Source organism: Sturnus vulgaris, chromosome 15 (assembly GCF_052056855.1).
Source record: "Sturnus vulgaris isolate bStuVul1 chromosome 15, bStuVul1.hap1, whole genome shotgun sequence".
Lineage (NCBI taxonomy): Eukaryota > Metazoa > Chordata > Aves > Passeriformes > Sturnidae > Sturnus > Sturnus vulgaris.
This window is the reverse complement of record NC_142257.1, coordinates 4,884,131-4,901,238: the sequence shown is the minus strand read 5'-3', so window position 1 is coordinate 4,901,238 and position 17,108 is coordinate 4,884,131. Positions and strand designations below refer to the sequence as shown.

The following is a 17,108-nucleotide window of genomic DNA, read 5'->3' as shown; positions in this document are numbered from 1 at the left end:
CATGCCTGTGCTCCCCTTTTCCATGTCAGCTTTTTCCAGATTTGGGTCCAGGCAGCAGCAAACCACTGAACCAGTCTGCATCTATCAGTGGAAAGAGAAACTGATTGCCAAATGTTTCCTCTTTGTTCTGAAAATAAAAGGCTGTTTTATGCAAAATTCCTTGGGTGATTATAGGGACAGATAAGATTTTTCTTGGAACTTGAAGAACACAAATATTTGAACGCAGTCCCAAACAGTGCTAAGAGCCAAAACATGGAGAGCTCACAGATTTAAGTGACTCTTTCTGAAAGATTTATAGAGAGCTTAACAAGACACTAATAATGTACATATTCAATAGCCAGAGGAAAATTTTAAAAGTAAATGTATATGTAAGTTGTTTGCATTATCCAAAAGTTAACAAGACTGTATTTTTGAGTGATTTAGGAATCTCTGCCTTACTCCAACAAACAAGAAATTCAGCATAAGATCCAACAGAAGAAAGACATTAAAAATTAGGTACTATGCAGGCAAAGAAATGATTTCTGATGATGTAGCAAAGAGGAGGTCAGTTCACCCAGTGTAAATGAGAAACTGTGCAAGATTCCTCTGCAAGTCTGGTGCACCCACGGGCTGGACTTGTTTCCTCAGTGATGGCTGCATTTGCTCTTCATAACCTTTTTTAAGTAAAATGTAGTTTCCCACATTTTAGGAAAGGCCAGCAGGTGATGAAACGATGACAAGGGACCTGCAGGAAATGAAACAGCTGCTGTGGGTAAATTTGTGGTGCTGTGCAGTGCAGTTTTATGTGGGGAGCCACGAGGTCACTTACCCAGATCTCAGCAGAGCGTGGCACGATGGAGTTTGCAGTGCTGAGTTCAGAGCCAGCAGTGTCACCTCTGCCCATTTCCCACTTAACAGGGGACACCAAAAACCAGAATTGTATTATTGTCCTCCACCAGCCCCTGCACCCTGGGGGTGTCTGGGGGGCACTGGGCAGGGCCAGGTGTGTGCCACGTTGGACTGGGAGCAGCACTGGGCAGTTCCAGCTGGCCAAGCCCTTGGGATGTGTCCAAATTCCTCGTGGAGAGCCTGAGAGCCCTGTGTGGCCGTGGGGAGGCTCCTGAGAGAACCATCTCTCCATTCCACACCTCTGCAGAGCTGCCCTGCCAAGGTCCAGCTGGGAGGATCCATCCAAAAGTCCAGAAGTTTGGGCTTGGCTCCTCTTGATCCACAAACTATGGTGTGGGAAAAAAAAAAACCTCTTAGCAGAATCTTTTTTCATGTCACAGTAAACAAAGTGGTTTAGAGGTGGCAAAGTTTTGTTTAAGGTGACCTTGGGTTCTCTTTGGGACTTTAACCTGTTTAAAAAACAAAAAGGCAAAGGTTCTGAATTAAATTCTGCGATAAATTAACACAATTAATGTGTTTCATTTCAGCTACCTGCACATCATTCAGGGAGCTGTCTTGAAAGAGACAAATTAATTACTAATGAGAATTTTATACCCTGCTATTTTCTCTATTTACTGATGTTACTTTCCAACGCTTTTCCAGAAATACTTAGTCTGATATTTAACAAGTGAAGCTATTATTATCTTAAATTACATAAGATTTTCTTCCCTTATGGTTATGATAGAGGAGGATGAAAGTTTAAAAAAAAAAAAAACAAAACACTTTAAACACTTTAGCAGGACTTTAACAAACACACTGCAGAATTTCTTAGTGGATATGGAAGAGTTGAACAAGCTGAAACAAAAAATATTTAGATCAGAGAAATGCTGAATGAGGAAAGATTTGAGTCGGGGATTATTTTTTTGGCTTTGCATAGCCTCACTGTAAATTTCAATATTTCTATGAAATATTTGCCCTAGACACATCAATAAGCTTTGAAAGTACAGGTTGTTAATGAGTTGCAGCTGAATCCCAATTTTCTTTCTGTTTATTTTTTTGAGTAGTAGAAATATTCCGTGTCTATATAATTAGTGTTTTAATGTTTGTTTTCCTTCGGTAGTCTGCCTTTGGAGATATTCCTTTGGTTCTTTCATCGTCTCACAAAAATTAAAATTCTGCCCAAAATAACTCAAACTATCCCTAAGTTATGTACAGAGGGTTTTCAGTTCCAAAACAGATCTTTTCAAGCTTATTCTTAAAAAAAGTCTTTCAAGTTACAAAGACTTCCACTACCACTTTGTAAGAACAGTGTTTTTTTTTTCTTTTTTTTTAAATCTTTTATTTTGGAAAGGATGTTGTTGACCATGCGGAAATACTTAAATAAGATTTTAATTTTATAGAAATACCCTGTATTTAGGCAATGTCTTTAATTTTAAGAAATTCTAGGACTTCTGACAAAGTCGTGTGACATTTTGACCCACAGCATTTGCTGCTTGTATTTGGTAACAAATGTTGGGAATAAACATCATGACGTAATCTCTGAGCATTAGATGAATAAACATTGTTTTTTCAGGAATGTCTCCTATAGCTTACAGCAACTTAGAATACTAACTAAAGTAAGAATATTTTTTCAGGCATTTCATAATTTAGAAATTGTTTGATAAAGTAGAAAGCATCCCATAGGAATGCATTCTGCTGAGCTGGTCCCATTTTAAAATTAGATATTTATTCCCCATTTTAGATATTTTTAGAGGATTTCCTAGAGATATGCAGTGTGTTGCACTAGTTGCCAAGATTGCTTACATCTTTAAGACACTACCAATAACTGAAAGGAAGAAATTGTATTTTTTTTAATTAACCTTGAGTGAGAAAAGAGCCATGATATGTAGCCATAGCCATAGCTATGAACTCTACATTTTGTACAGTGTCAACAGAGACAGATTGGAAAGAACCAATTAGAATAATTAACATTTGCACTAGTACTTCTGCCTTGATAACAAGTCACTGACCACATTTAGCACAGTTACTCTAATTAATAGTCCCATTCAGGAAAGATATTTATAGGTGCAGTATTTTACCCCAGCATGTAAGGGCTTTACAAAGGATCCAGCAGCTGGCATTGAGTAATACATTCAAAAGCATATCCCCAGTAATCCATCTCAATTCCTCATTTATTACCTTTGCAGCTTTCTAGCACTTTTGTCAATAAGATATTGCTTCCAGCAGTTCAACTTTATTCTTACATTAATATCCCAAATTTATCATAGGGTTCTAAATTTCCTCTGGTCACCAAAATGTCCCATTGAGCCATTTAAGCTCCTTCAAACTCCGTTCTTTATCGGCAGCCTGGGAAAAATATTTTTTGCCCTCTATCCCTGAGTGTTTTGAGATTAAATTCACTAACGTTGTCAAGTAGGTCAGCGAGGAAAGCCAAAACAAGAGAGAAAAATGTTGTTGAGGATTCAGGTGGATGGGAAGGGGAGGAGGTGACAGAGGCGCAGAGCTGCAGCCCCGCTGTCACAGCCGTGTCCTGGGCAGAGCTGCAGGTGTGCACAGAGGGACCCAAATCTCGTGGCTTCAGGCACACTGAAGGCAAGGTCTGGATCCTCACCAAGGCACAGCCAAAGGGAATTACAAGCATTAGCCTCAGCGTGTTTGGCTCTGTGCTTTTTGTTCAAGTTCTTTCTCCAGCAGTTTTGGTCCCTAACCAAGTACAGAGGTTGGTGATGATGTGTCATTATCCCCCAGAGGTCCTTTTTTTTTTGGGAAAGAAATATCTTATCCAGGCAGTAACAAGCACAGGCTGCCAGAACAGCCAAAAAGCTGTAAGAGAAGTCTAGGTTACCCTCAGAGCCCTGACTGGAACGTGATGCAGAGCTGTCACCTCTTGCTGCCTCTGAGCCAGCCCCACTCTGCCAGCAGAGAACTGTGTGGAGGAGCATCACAGTGACCTCCCAGCACTGCCTGACCAAAAACATTTCACCAGGTTAATTATTTCAATGTTAATTGAACATTTTTTAACTTAGCCTGATGCTGTCTCCCATCTCTCTGCCTTCAAGCATGCCAAGCACTGGGGCTGCCCTGTGGGACTGGGCAGCTGCTCCCTGCAAGGGCTGCGTCCTCCTCCTGGGCTGCTTTGTTTATTTTCTTTGCAGAGGTCCCAGGGAGCATAACCAGGGGCTTCTGCCAAAGCTTGCAGGCACCCACTGGAGAATATAACGTGTTTAAATTGCTGGCATCACGAGCTTTGCTCACCCTTGCTCATTCTGCCAGGCTGGAGGGGAGGGAACATCACTTCTGACTCACGAGGGTGTTGCTGCTACGCTGTGCCCAGGAGCAGCATTTGGCCTGCAGGAATGCTCAAAGGGTTTTCACGACAAAGGAAATCCAGATCTGAGACAATTAGTATTTATTTCCAAAGATTTTGTGATTTAAATAATCTTGGTGCTGCTGAAAAAGATTTTTAAAGCTGAGGTGAGGTTGCGTGCAGTGGATAAATTAATAACTGTGCAGATTGTGAGTCACTGCATTTGTTTCTGCTGGTGTCATGTTTCAAAAAAGAGCACAATAAGGAAGAAATGCTAATATCCCCAAAGAAGATATATTTCTGCAATGGAGGGGCACACAGAGCTGTGTTCTCTGAAGGCCAAAGTACAGTGAGAGCAATCAATTCCCTGTGGCTTTAAGACTCTCTGTTTAAAAAAAGTATTTTAAAAAGCTGCTGTCTCTTGGTCTGTTGTCACTTGCTGATGCCAGCTGTATATTTTTGCATGAGATTTTTGGCTATTTCAGGTAACCACCTGACTGTCACACTCATAATATTGTACTCCTGAATTCCAAGAGAATCTCTTGGCATCTGGCAAAAGTCCCCTATGACTCAGTAAGCACCCACTCAATAAATAATTTGAAATTAAAAGCACCCCACGCATGAGTTCTGGATAAAATAAAAAAAGCCTTATTGCCTTTATTTTCCTCAGAAAGTAAACAGTGGGAAAATTATCTCACTGTTGCTTTGCAAATATATAATCTAGCATGATGATAATTTTGGATTTTACCTCAGGATGTGCTGTCTTGCAGGAGGCTTCTGGATTTGGGTTGATGGCCAGCAAGTTCCTAGTTCCCTTGCTATTTAATCATCATTGATTTTAGTTTAGTAAACACTTCTGAATGTGCATTAGAAAGCTGTGAAGAAGACAAGGGGCATTAAGCATAATGCACCTTCTGGCAAGGAGGCAGAGGGATGCAAACTGCAGGGAGATGAGAGAGTCGCTGGAGTCTGAATTACTGGCATTTGAAAGTTGCTAAAATTAACCTGTTGTTTCTCACGAGCTGGATATTTATAGTTTTTCAGCTGCAGCACTGTCACACAACAGGGTGTGAGAGACAAACCTTGGTAGTGCTTCCCTTGGCACTGTTTCCTTGTGTGACTGTTGGGGATACCTGACTTCGTGCCTCAGTTTCCTCTTTGAGGTGAGCCTGCTTTAGGATCCCTTCCAACCCAAACCATTATTTCCATCAGTGATTTCCTCCTGCTGCTCCAGAGCCAGGTACCAGGTGGGTATAAACTGATGGAGCAATTTGAAATCAATATCTGCACTCCACGGATCAGATCTCATTCTCTGCCCACCATTCATGGTGGTGAGGGGCCCTAAACATACTCATATATTTCCTCTATGAATAATTATTTACTGGCAATTGTTCAAAAAGCAATAGAAGCAATGTCCTTATTTCAGCCTCTCTGGGAGCAGCACTTTCAGTTCTCTCATTTCTTTGCCATCCCCAGAGCCTCTCTTGCTAAAAAAAAGTCATAAACACGCAGCAGATAAGTCTGGAAGACAGTTTAAATTCTTTTTCTGTATATTCTGATAATGAAAGAGCAAAATAATACATTTTTTGTGACAAATACAGCTATAAAAATCCAGTGGTGCTGCTTTGGCCATGTGGGCAGTTTCTTAACCATGGGACTATGGGTTCCTCTTTAAAAAGAGAATTTGATTTTAAAGGAAATTTCCTTTACCTGCCTCTGTAAATAAATTGAACGTGCTCTATCACCCATCTCATATTCAAAGCGTGAGTCTTGATTAAAAAAAGTCATTAAGATAATCCCTGAAGTCACTCTATGTGGATATAGTTGCAATCACATTTTTAAATGTACTCTAATTATCTGTTTATTGGTTTGACTGGCAACCTGTTTATTTTCTTTTTGAATCCTGTTGCACTTTTAGTGCACCTTGCACTGAGCTCCAGGTTTATTGCAGCAATCTAAAGGCAGCCAGAAAAATGCCTAAGTCACCTTAGAGGGTGACTTCACCCACAGCAGTGGGTAAAGAAGCACTTCCAGGGAGTGATTTGGGTTCTAGAGGGATCTTTTTGCCATTTTCTCTCCCCTGACTCCAGAGGTAGCATGGGGTGATTATCTTCAATGCAGACTCATCAGTTAAATGCCTGAGACTGGCTGAGTGGGGGATCAGAAGTGATTAATTGAGGTGCATTGAAAATATTCCTCCCTGCCCACCCTGCTTTCTCCTGGCTTTTGGAAACAGAGGAGGTAACAGCGGAGTGAATGAAGTGACTGAAAATCCACATTCACCTCATGATGACCCCCCTTTGGAGGCTGGGGTCGCCTTGGCTGGGAGTTTGTCACACAGGTGTGGGGTTTGGGAAGGGCAGTGCAGCTCCAGCCTGGAAATCCATCTGCTGGGATGGGAGCATCAGATGTCCTTAGGGATGGGACTTGTGAGAGTGCTCACAGCCCTGCTGGGTCTCTTCACCTGTGCTTTGAGCTCTGCTGGGTGTTGGTGTGAGTTTTGGATGGGATTGAAACCACAGAGTGTTTGCATGGGCCTTGTTTCCCTGCCCAGACCTGGTGTTATGCTCTGATTAATGCCCCTGAGTTGTTTTGGCATGTTCACATCAGGCAAAAATGACCCAATAATTGGCCCCATTTCTGAGAGCTCACCTTCAGACACGCCACAGGAGAGCTGCTGCTTCTCTCCTCATGCTGCCAGACCTTCATCTGCAGCTTCATTGCTGGGAGGAGGAGCTGCTAAATGCTGTATTAGTCAGAAAAATCTTACTTCAGAGTGTAAGGGCAGAACACAAAAGATCCACTAAGATAAAGGAAAAAAAAAATTCCTTCTTCACCCTGGAAACTTCTTCCAGCACTATAAAGATGAGTGAGCCCAATCAGCCTTGGTGTAACTTGGAGCAGCAATGCCACAGAAGGCTTTGTGTCCAAGAACTTTATAGTCTGAAAAAAGAAGTATTTGTTCTATCCTTCATTTGGTGATTGACAGATTATCATAGTTAAGGAGCATTAGGCCATAATTTATAAGAACTCTTTCTGCACCCTCTCATTAGGGAGTTTCTGTGCTTATTTTATCATTAAATCACTGCGGTAGAAGACTTCTTGTTCCTACGAGTATAAAAATCTTTTTTTCCCACTTCTGAGTGAGCACAAATTTCTGCAGGATGGGACTTTTCCCTTTTAGTTAGCATAATTATGGTAATGAGCTGGACTAAAAAAGATGGAGAATTCCAGGGACATATTTGGAATATATGTTGATGGTAAGATGTGAAACCTTACTATTTGTGTTGGAGGAAAAAAACCAGAAAAGTGCTCAAGAGAGAATGGCTCATTTTATAATTCTGCAGTGCCAAAGTGCTCTATTATGAGGAGTTGGAGCAGTGAAAGCCAAGTTTCCATCTCTTCCCTGCTGTACCAGTGGAAAGGGAAATTATTACCCTAGAGGGGAATTCTGCATACGATGGTTGAGTTGTAGTAACAATGCTGGGATTCATAATCATTTCCCCAGAAGCTCTGCTAATCTTTTTCCTTGCATAATGTACTCTCAGATGGGGTGGCTTAATTCATTGAAATCCTGGTTTTGTGGTGCCACACCTGACCATACGTTGAATAAACTCACTAGCACTTTGCTTTGGGAAGAAATACCCCCTGCCTAGAGTAATTCCAGCACTGTGCAGTAAATCCAGAGCTGAGCTTTCTTCAAGCTCTGGCTGAAGGATTTGTTGAGAAATTGTTCCTACACTAGTTCGGAATTGTTTCAACGGGTGAGATTTAGTTGCTTTGGTTGGTTGTAACTTACTTGAAACAGTAATTGGAAAACCACATTTGAGCCTGTTCTTCCTGCTCATTAAGACTTTTCTCCTTAACTTCCACTACAACAAATTTATCAGTGTCTTTTCCCTTCCGCGTGAGCTTCATGAGGCTCTCTGAGTATCTTTTGTCATAAATGGTGTTTAGGGAGCACCTGGACAGTGTGGAAGGAACAGACAGAGGAGAAGGGTGCTATGGGAATATGCACATGGAAATCATCCCTAATCATGTGAGCCTGATGGGAATGAAGCCAAGATATTCTGCATCAAATCTCGTTGCTGTGGCTGGAATGTCCTCTCAGTTCTTGTGCTCTTCTCATTGTATCCTCTCTTCTCGTTTTCTGCCTCTGTTTCTGCAGTCATGCAGAGGAACTCACAAAACCAGGGGTTACCATTGGAAAGGAAGGGTTCTGAGCTTTGCAAGGGCTTTGTTTGGGCTGAATTTTACATTAAAATCATTGTCTGCAGGCAGGTTCCTCTGCACAAAATTCCTTCACAAGCTAGAAACTACCTGACTTTCCTGTAGCTGTCACAAATAACTTCATACCTGTGGACGGAACTTAAAATGCCTACAGAGCTCGTACAACTTCGACATCAGCTTGCAGAGGCCTTTTTCCAGCTGGTCTGTGTCCATTCAAATCCATGTCTCCTGTGAGTGGCTGCAGCACCAGAGATTATTTAGAGGTGTCTCCTCACAGGTGTCACAAGGTTGTGGATGGAGCCTTCTGCAGGGAGCAGTGAGTTAGCTGATTGCTGTTCTTGCTACATTTAGAATGTTTTATTGCACCCCATAGCTGCAGAGTTTTAGCTGTGTTTCACCAGTGTCTCCCTCCTTCCCTGGACAAGGATAGATTGTGTCCCACAGTGATCCAAGGCACTTGGGGTCACCTTCCTTCAGCCCCTGAAGTCTCAGCAGTTTTTCCTGCCCTGTGCCTATCACCTTTAGAGGCAAATGCTACCAGTAAGGCATCAGACAGGGACATGTGAGCTCAAGAAGCAGAGGAAGAGGGAGATGATGGCAGTGATGGACATGAGATCTCACAGTGCAATTCACAGCATAATCCTGGATCTGTGCACACAGGGATATCATTGCTGTGGAATGCTGCACTGCCTTGGTTTTCTCTGCTGTCCACACAAACTTGAGGTCTCAAAGCAAGGTTTATGCCAGAGGAAGAAGTTTTCACACATTATCTCTGTACCTGTGCTGCTCTGGACCAAGCTGTGTAACCAGATTTACCTTTATAGGACTGGTGCTGCTGGTAGGTGGCTTCCATAGGAAAATATTGCTGCTGATACACAGCTGGATACTGAGATCCTTATTAAGATGACGAATTAGCTGAAGAAAATGAGGAGAAGGAGGGAGGGAAGATGCAATTAGATACAAAAAGTAAAGTTTGAGGCTGTGGAGAACTGGCAATGATGTGTTCTGTACCTGGAATTTGGAAACATTTAATGTCAAGTCAGAGAGAAAAGGACAGCACAGATATCTTCCCAGGAGGGGAAAAAAAAATGAGGTCACTTGCCTTTGCTGAGGGTTTTTTTTCCTAACTTTGGATGTATTGAGCTGTGTAATAACTTGCACATATCTGGAAGCAATGCAGAGCACAGCAATCAATAATACAAGCAACGATAATCGGGTGTTTCAGCCATCTGACACAAGCAGCCTCCAAAGATAATTCTCTCCCACAGGACATTGCTGAACATAACTTCAGTTTATTCCTAGCAAAAAAAAATAAATGCTTACCTGCTGTGCAGAGACAAACCTTGCCAACCATTGTCCCCCTGAAAACTGGAAAGAGATGGAGGTGCAGGGAAAACACCCACTGGAGCTGGTGGTGGCCAGCAGACAGCTGGAGCAATCTGTCACCCATCACCAGCGTCCTTAAAATCCTTAGAAAGACCTCAATAAATAGGAAATTTGTTCAGCAATTCCAGGAGAACAGAGGAAGCAGAGAAGAGTTTGAGGCTGTATTTTGTGTTTGTAAGGGGCAAAGGATCCTGGCACCAAGGGGCACAGGAATGTGTGTCAGCATCACCTTGGTTCTTGAGTAGGTCAAGCTGCAGCGTGAGCCTGGTCTAATAAAGCTGCCCATGAATAAGACAGCACTGAAAATTCTCCCTGTCCCTGTGAAGAATCAATCCAGACCAGTGCAGCCAATCCTGGGTATTTATTGTAGAATTATAGAAAAGTTTGGTTTGGGAGCAGCCTTAAAGACCATCTGGTTCCACCCCCTGCCATGGGCAGGGACACCTTCCACTATCCCAGGATTCTCCAAGCCCCATCCAGCCTGGCCTTGGACACTTTCAGGGATGGGGCAGCCACAGCTTCTCTGGGCACCCTGTGCCAGGGCCTCAGTAAAGAATTTCTTCCTAATATCTAATCTAAGCCTACTCTCAGTTTTACCACAGCAGTTAAATTGCTCTAGTTAGGGTGGCTGTTTTCTTTCTTATTCTGTTAGCTGGATCTTCCTGCTACCAGCCTTGCAATTAAAAGAAAAATTAAAGTAACCCAAATTGCTAAAAAGTAAAACAAACACAAGCTGGGCTTTAGCCACATGTGTGGCCACATTGCCAACCAAAAGGCAGAGAGGAGCTTTGGTGATCAGACACCATCAATGCTGAGCTCTTCCCCTAACAGTAATACCAACATTCATAATTGGCTGTAAAAAAACGAGATGTTTCTCAAACTACTAAAATCCAAAATTCCTTTCTCATTCAGCATCACCAAAATGACATTTATGTTATTCAGGATTGCTATCCTCTTTCAACACAGAGCAGTCAGCAATAGCACATAAATTTTTATGCCTGTCCAGTACAAGGCACTGCATAAAAAGAGAGAGGGCATAAATGATGTAATTGATGGGAATCTTTTTACCATGCCTTCCCAAAAAGAAGAAGAATTCAAAGCAGGTGGTGATGGAAGGTTCCCAACTCTTGTGCCTCCTGTTTGGAGCTTGCCTCCTGGGAGCTCCCACAAACTTGGCTTGTGCCTGCACTATAAAGTTATTCACTCTGCTGAGGAGTCTATTAATAAAAAGGAGAGAAACAATGATTTTCAGATGGCAGAGTATGAAATAATCAATACTTCTCCTTATTCACAAGCAGAAGAGTGGAAGATAAGGATATATACCAATCACAGATGAAATATTTAATAAAACATCTTAGTCTTTGTCACTCTAGGCAGTTTTCTGCTACATTTTATAGGTCACAGTCCATGAAATTTCATAGGAACTTTCATATCTATTCTCTGTAGCAGAATATGACATTTATTTGTTATTAAACCACATAATTTAGGGAGGATGAAGATACTTTATCCAAAACAACATGTGAAGTAGTCTTTCCAACAAGGATTTCTCCCTAATGTATCTGTATCTTGGGACCTCTGTATAATCCTGTGAGTTTATTATATTTTTTTTCTAATGGGAAATAATAGAGGAATATCATTTTATAGTGATTGTATGGTAAGAGGCCAAGATACTTGTTAAACTCAGGGTACAACTTTTGCTTGTTTTTTCACCTGCTGACCCAGAGTGTTGTCACAAAAAATTGTCAGCTTTAATCATGAGAAACATGAGCAGTGGAGAGTTAATCGTGCTAAGTCAGAGCTAAGCATTGATCCACTCCTGAACACCAGGAAGTCAAGAGAGGATGTGTGGTGGGCACAGCTTTTATTGCTTCTGACAGATGCAGGAGGAGGGAAGGGTGAGTGGGGGGTGGAGGTTGAGAAGGACCAAAGATTGAGAAAAAATCATGGGGAAATGCCTCTTCCTCTCCATTCCAGTGGGTTTGTAAGAGGATGCAGCAGCTTCGATTAATCAAATGTGTCCTTGATGTTTTGGTTGTAGTACATTGTCCCATAGGCCTGATACCTCTTTGGGGATGTGTAGAACCTGCTGGCTGTCAGATAAACTTTCCTTATGTACATTTTTTATATGTAAAAATCCTTTGGACTGCACTTGGGAGACAGAGGATGAAGGAGAGAAGGAGAAACACACAAGAGAAGAGCAGTGTGGGACTCTGGATCTGTGTCATTACAACTGAACAGAGTTGTGAGTCATTGAAATTGCTGGTTTGCCACAACCTCAGTGGTGGATTGACAAGTCCCTTTTTATCCCTAGGTCCATGTTACTGGAAAAGTATTGCCCCAGTTCACTGAGGAGCAAACCCTGGAGGGCTCAGCACTGCATGGAGATGGTCCTTGCAGCTGGCTGGGGCACAGAGCAGCTTGCCTGACCTGCAACTTCTCTTAATAAAACCAAAGAAGACACTGCTATGTGAAAGCCCTCAGGGCTTGTAACCTTCCTGAGATAATCTATTTTGGGGAAAAAAAAACTGTAGAGATATTTTTTTAGCAGCCCAAAACGTGTGAGGGTCTGCAGATAGCTGCAATAATTCCTGCTCGCTCAAATCGCAAAGCACACTGCTATCAAAATTTAATCTGGGCTTTTTGGTGCATAATCATATTTCACTCATTTTCCTCCACACTTTTGCTTGAGCTAAATGAACCCCTTCTGTGCCACCACCAACCCAGAATTCATAGGCCAATATTTTATACCTAGGGCCAAAAAATGTGGGGAGTGGCATTTTATGGCCCAGTAGCATTTCCAGCATCTGTCCCTCAAATTTGCTTATAGCCTTCAGTTCAAAATGGGATGACAGCAGTCACTTCATCAGCCAGCATCACCTTTGTTCATAAGACACCAGGATCTGGCAAGAACAATCTTAACTTGGCAGGGAACTACCTGGGAATGGCACTTTTTGGAACGGGAGAATCTCTGGCAGGTGCCCAGTGTTGCTGCTGAGCCGTGCGATGTCCCTGATTTTCATCCCTCCAAATTCAGGCCTTTTGGCAGCAGTTCATGGAAATCTGTCTGTTCTGTACTGGAAAACAGAACTTTCTGTTCTGGAAATCTCTTAGATCTCCACTCTCTTGGAGAGACACGGATTCCTCATCTGGGGCTGGATGTGCTCTCGCAGTGGGAGGAAGAGGAAGCAGACACATGGGGTTTCATTTTTGCATCTGGATTGGAAAGCATGCAAATGTATATCCAAACACACATGGTTTTCTTGGATTTTCCTGGTCTCCTCTTGATCTTTTTATGCCTTCTACCCAAGTGCATTCCCCTTTCCTATAAAATCCCCAAAGCAGCTGTGAGTAAGGCATGGAGGTGTTACTCTCCAATCCTGGTGATTTCAGTCAGTTTGTGCTAAAAAGTATTCCTCAAACCATCTTTTCCTCAGAAAAAAACAGTTTACCTCAATCCTTACAAACTTTGAGAATCACCCTGAATCTTGGGAATCATACCTTACATTTGATGTGGTTTTGATTATAGACATACCTGTGCAATTCCCTACCTACAGTGTTTCTTACACACCCTTTCTAAGCAATTATAGCCTAAATGAAGCCAAATCCCTCATCTTATATTATGTTAGAAATTTCATGTGTCACAGGTGAGATACAGTTTAGTACAGTTCTCCTCTGTGTGAGTGTAATATCTGTACAGATACTAATCACACATTCTTTACAGGGATTTGCTATGAATGAGCAGGTATATTATTATATTATACAGGCAGCAGTGAATAGCACAGTGAATAGTTTCCTGTTAACACAGAGCATCACTGCCTCTCTGTGAGTAGAGAATGACTTAGCTTAAAGGAACATCTTTCATCTGTGTAAATGGTTTACTGGGGGGCATTGCAGATACTTCTGAATAGAAATTTTTTTTTCACAGAGACTGAGCTACAAGGATGACACAAATAATTGCATTCTCTAGTGCCTCCCAGTGCTATACATGTTATCTTCAATGGAAAAAAATCAGCTATTGGCAGCCTGGTGAATTTAGTAATTGTAACTAATAGGGTTGTTTCTTTTTGCCTGTCTTTCAGGATGGAATGGGGAACCTGAGGATCACGGAAAAGGGTCTGAAACTTGAAGGAGATTCAGAATTCTTGAAACCTCTCTACGCCAAAGAAATCCGATCAAGACCAGTAAGTTTTTAGGACAGGAATAAGCTTGTTTCTGTAGCCCTGACAAAAAGAAACCATGGTGACATGGCAGGGTGATGTGGTTGCTGGATAAATTGCTTTGGCCATTGGCCTCTCCATATAGATGCAGTTGAGGAGGCTTTGAGGACTTCATGCAGACACTGCATCCTCTGGGCAGATCCAAAGTTGATACCCATGGCTCTGGTATGTGTAAGCCACAGTTAAAATCCTCAGCTGGAGGACCTGTTATTGCTGAGGCAGAGGGATGGCTGGGAGTTCTGAAATCCAGCTCACTTTTAACCCCTTACAGCTTTTCTGCATAGCAGAGGTGGTGCCTTGGCACAAGGGCCTGATCTGTTGTTCATTAGCACAGTGAACCCATATTATGTGCTCAATCTTACTTCATGTTGGTTTAAAATTTTGTGTAGTTAAAATTCAATGCTGCTAAGAGTGACTGCTTGACAAAAGTGGCAAGAATGTTAACTACTGGAAATGAGAAAGAACCCAAATGTGATTGAAATAACATTTTTATAGCAGCACTTCGTTGGCTGTTGGTGACTTTTGGTCTTTCTAATGCAATCCTGCATGTCCTGAACAGCTTTCAAATAACTGAAACAACTGCAGAGTTTCCAGGATCCGTGTCAGAAGGTATCATCTGTCTTGTTTCCTGATCTAAAGTGTTAATTTGAGTCAGATACCAACTTTCCCTTTGGATAACAATGGCAGATAGCTAATTAAATAAACTTAACATCCTTTTATCTTAGCATTTCAATGCTCTTGTAGAAATTGGAGCTTGGAGAATAATGAGCAAAACAGCCAATACGAGAGCCCATTTAATTCTTGAAGGTTGTAACCTCTGTAAGATGGCTGGGAATTTATTTGAACAAGCATAATCATTCAGGAAGAAAACTTAATAAGAAAACCTTCATATCTATAAATACTTTCAGCCCTGAATTAAAACGGAACCTGTAAAACCTTACATGTCATTCACCTTTTAATATAAAATATGTGGGAACCAGGTGCAGCAGTTGGTTTGATAAATAGACTGACAAATCACTACCTACATTTCTTTTTCTCTAGTTACATTGATGGAAATAATATTTGATTGCCAAGAGAAGTGAGAACTACTTCTTGCTACTGGGGAGTTTACTGTTTCCATATTATCATATTGATCTACATTTTAATACGTCAGGGGGTGCAAAAGGTGTCCCTTTCCTGAGGCTGTGAAAGTAATTTCCACACCATTGACAGATTACTGAATGCAAGGAACAAGAAGTGTGAGGCCTGTGTGTGCTCCTTGCTTTATCCCCCATCCAGGATTGTTTTTGCTGTTAGCTGGAGGAAGATGTAGCTGCCAGCCAGCAGCTCTGATCTGCAGTCTGGGGAGCTGGAGCATCCCTGCTGCCTTCAGTAAATGAGTCCTGGAAACTGTGTTAACCACATGGTTACACAAACCGTGCACATTGTCCCTCTGACTTCTGGAATAAACTGGAATAGCCTGTGCTGGCTTTGGGGTTGCTTGTGGTAACCCTGGAATTATTTTTGGGCTGGGGGAAACAGCAGAGATTTTAGTGCATTCAGACAACTTCTGCTTTCTTGCTCTGTGTGTGAAATTGGCCACTTGAAAACAAATGAAAGAACTGAAGTCAATCGAAGGTCTATAGTTACAGAATATTTTTAAATATTGTTAAATAATCACCACACGATCTTTTTAAAGAACAGTAGTGTGACCCAGTGTTGTCTTGGAGGGAAGCGTGGTGGCAGTTCCTGAACCTGATGAATATTGTTAAAATAAAGTGCCAGATTCAGTGCTCAGTAACAGATGAACATCCATACTAATTCTAGTGTGATCTTTGGGTTTTCAGAAGTGCATAATGCAGCTTTAAATATGTGAAGAGTAACAGAAACAAATATGACAAATAACATAGTAAAGAGCATCCCAGAAATAGTCTGACATATACAATTTTTCATATGTTTAATTAAACAACCTAAGAGATGTGTACTGTAATAAATAATGGTTTCATATAAACTCCAAAGACTTTTAGATGCCGGTTATTTATAGAAGAATTAATTATTTTTTTAAATAAATTCAAGAAATTTAACTTCAGTATTGTTCTGTGTAGTGGGTGAAGGAGCATTGCTGCTGCCTGGAAGGGGCAGGGGAAAATCACTTTTCGTGTAAGTGGCTGCAGTCCCATGAGCTCTGTGCCCTGGGTTTTCCTACTCATGTGTGTCTGTGGTGCTGCAGAGCTGCACACAGAGCTGGGAAATCCCTGCCAAAATATCTCCAAAATGGGAATTGTGGTTATTCTTGAGAGCCTGAATTTGTCACTGGTGCCTCTTCTTGTCTACTGTATCTCTTGAATCCCAGGAAGTTGGTAATTAAAATTACACACAGACTTGTTTTCCTAGGAGATCTGCCTTCTGTTTTAATGATAGTTTTAGATTTCCACTTAAAAGTGGATTTCTTTTTTGAATTTATTTGGCTGGAAGGGAAACATTAGAGAGGAGGAAAAGCCCTCAAATGTCATCCCAAGGGACTGCTGGGTGGGCACCTCTGAGCTTGGGTAGTTTGTGCCTAAAGAGCCCTGCTAGGTCCTGCTCCCTTCATCACCTTAACAGACTAGAGGAGCTGCACTTAGATGTGCTTCTCATTCCAAATGGAATTCCAAATTTTAGCAGAAGGATTGGATGGATGTGGTTTGGTCCCAGGCAGAGAAATCACTGACATGAACTGACTGCTTAAACCTGCTTCCAGCCAGTTTCTTTCTGCATCTGACTCCCCCAAGATTGGCTTTTTTTTTTTTTCCCCTCACCCACTCAAGAGTGATCCCCCAAATCCCCTCTGGTTTTATATAGAGAAAAGGGTCTCTGTTCCTGCTGCTTTCCATCCTAGTCCTGGCTCACTAGTAGTGGCTTTGTAGTCTGGATTGGGAACCTGTTTTCAAGCATCAGAGCTTGCAAAAAAATGTAACCTTGTCATTTTACAAGCCTAAAGTTTATCTGGAGGTTAATGAGCAGGTGGTAGCAGTGTTTGCAGCCTTGTAGCCTTCTTTTAAAGAAAAGAGATGGATGTGTTCCCTTTTCCCAGAGTGTTCAGAGCATCCTGAGCTCTCAGCTGAACATACTGCACACTGAGC

General features: G+C 41.8%; 1 protein-coding gene across 9 annotated transcripts in view; it reads left to right on the top strand.

Annotated features, from left to right (window-relative positions):
- The window catches only part of SGCD (sarcoglycan delta), a 314,769-nt gene that overhangs the window by 224,302 nt on the left and 73,359 nt on the right, over positions 1–17,108 (top strand). For all 9 annotated transcript variants that reach the window (XM_088173550.1, XM_088173554.1, XM_014875970.2 and 6 more), the window contains one exon: positions 13,870–13,971. In XM_088173550.1, the coding sequence (XP_088029676.1) occupies positions 13,870–13,971 (102 nt within the window). The remainder of the gene's footprint in view (positions 1–13,869; positions 13,972–17,108) is intronic.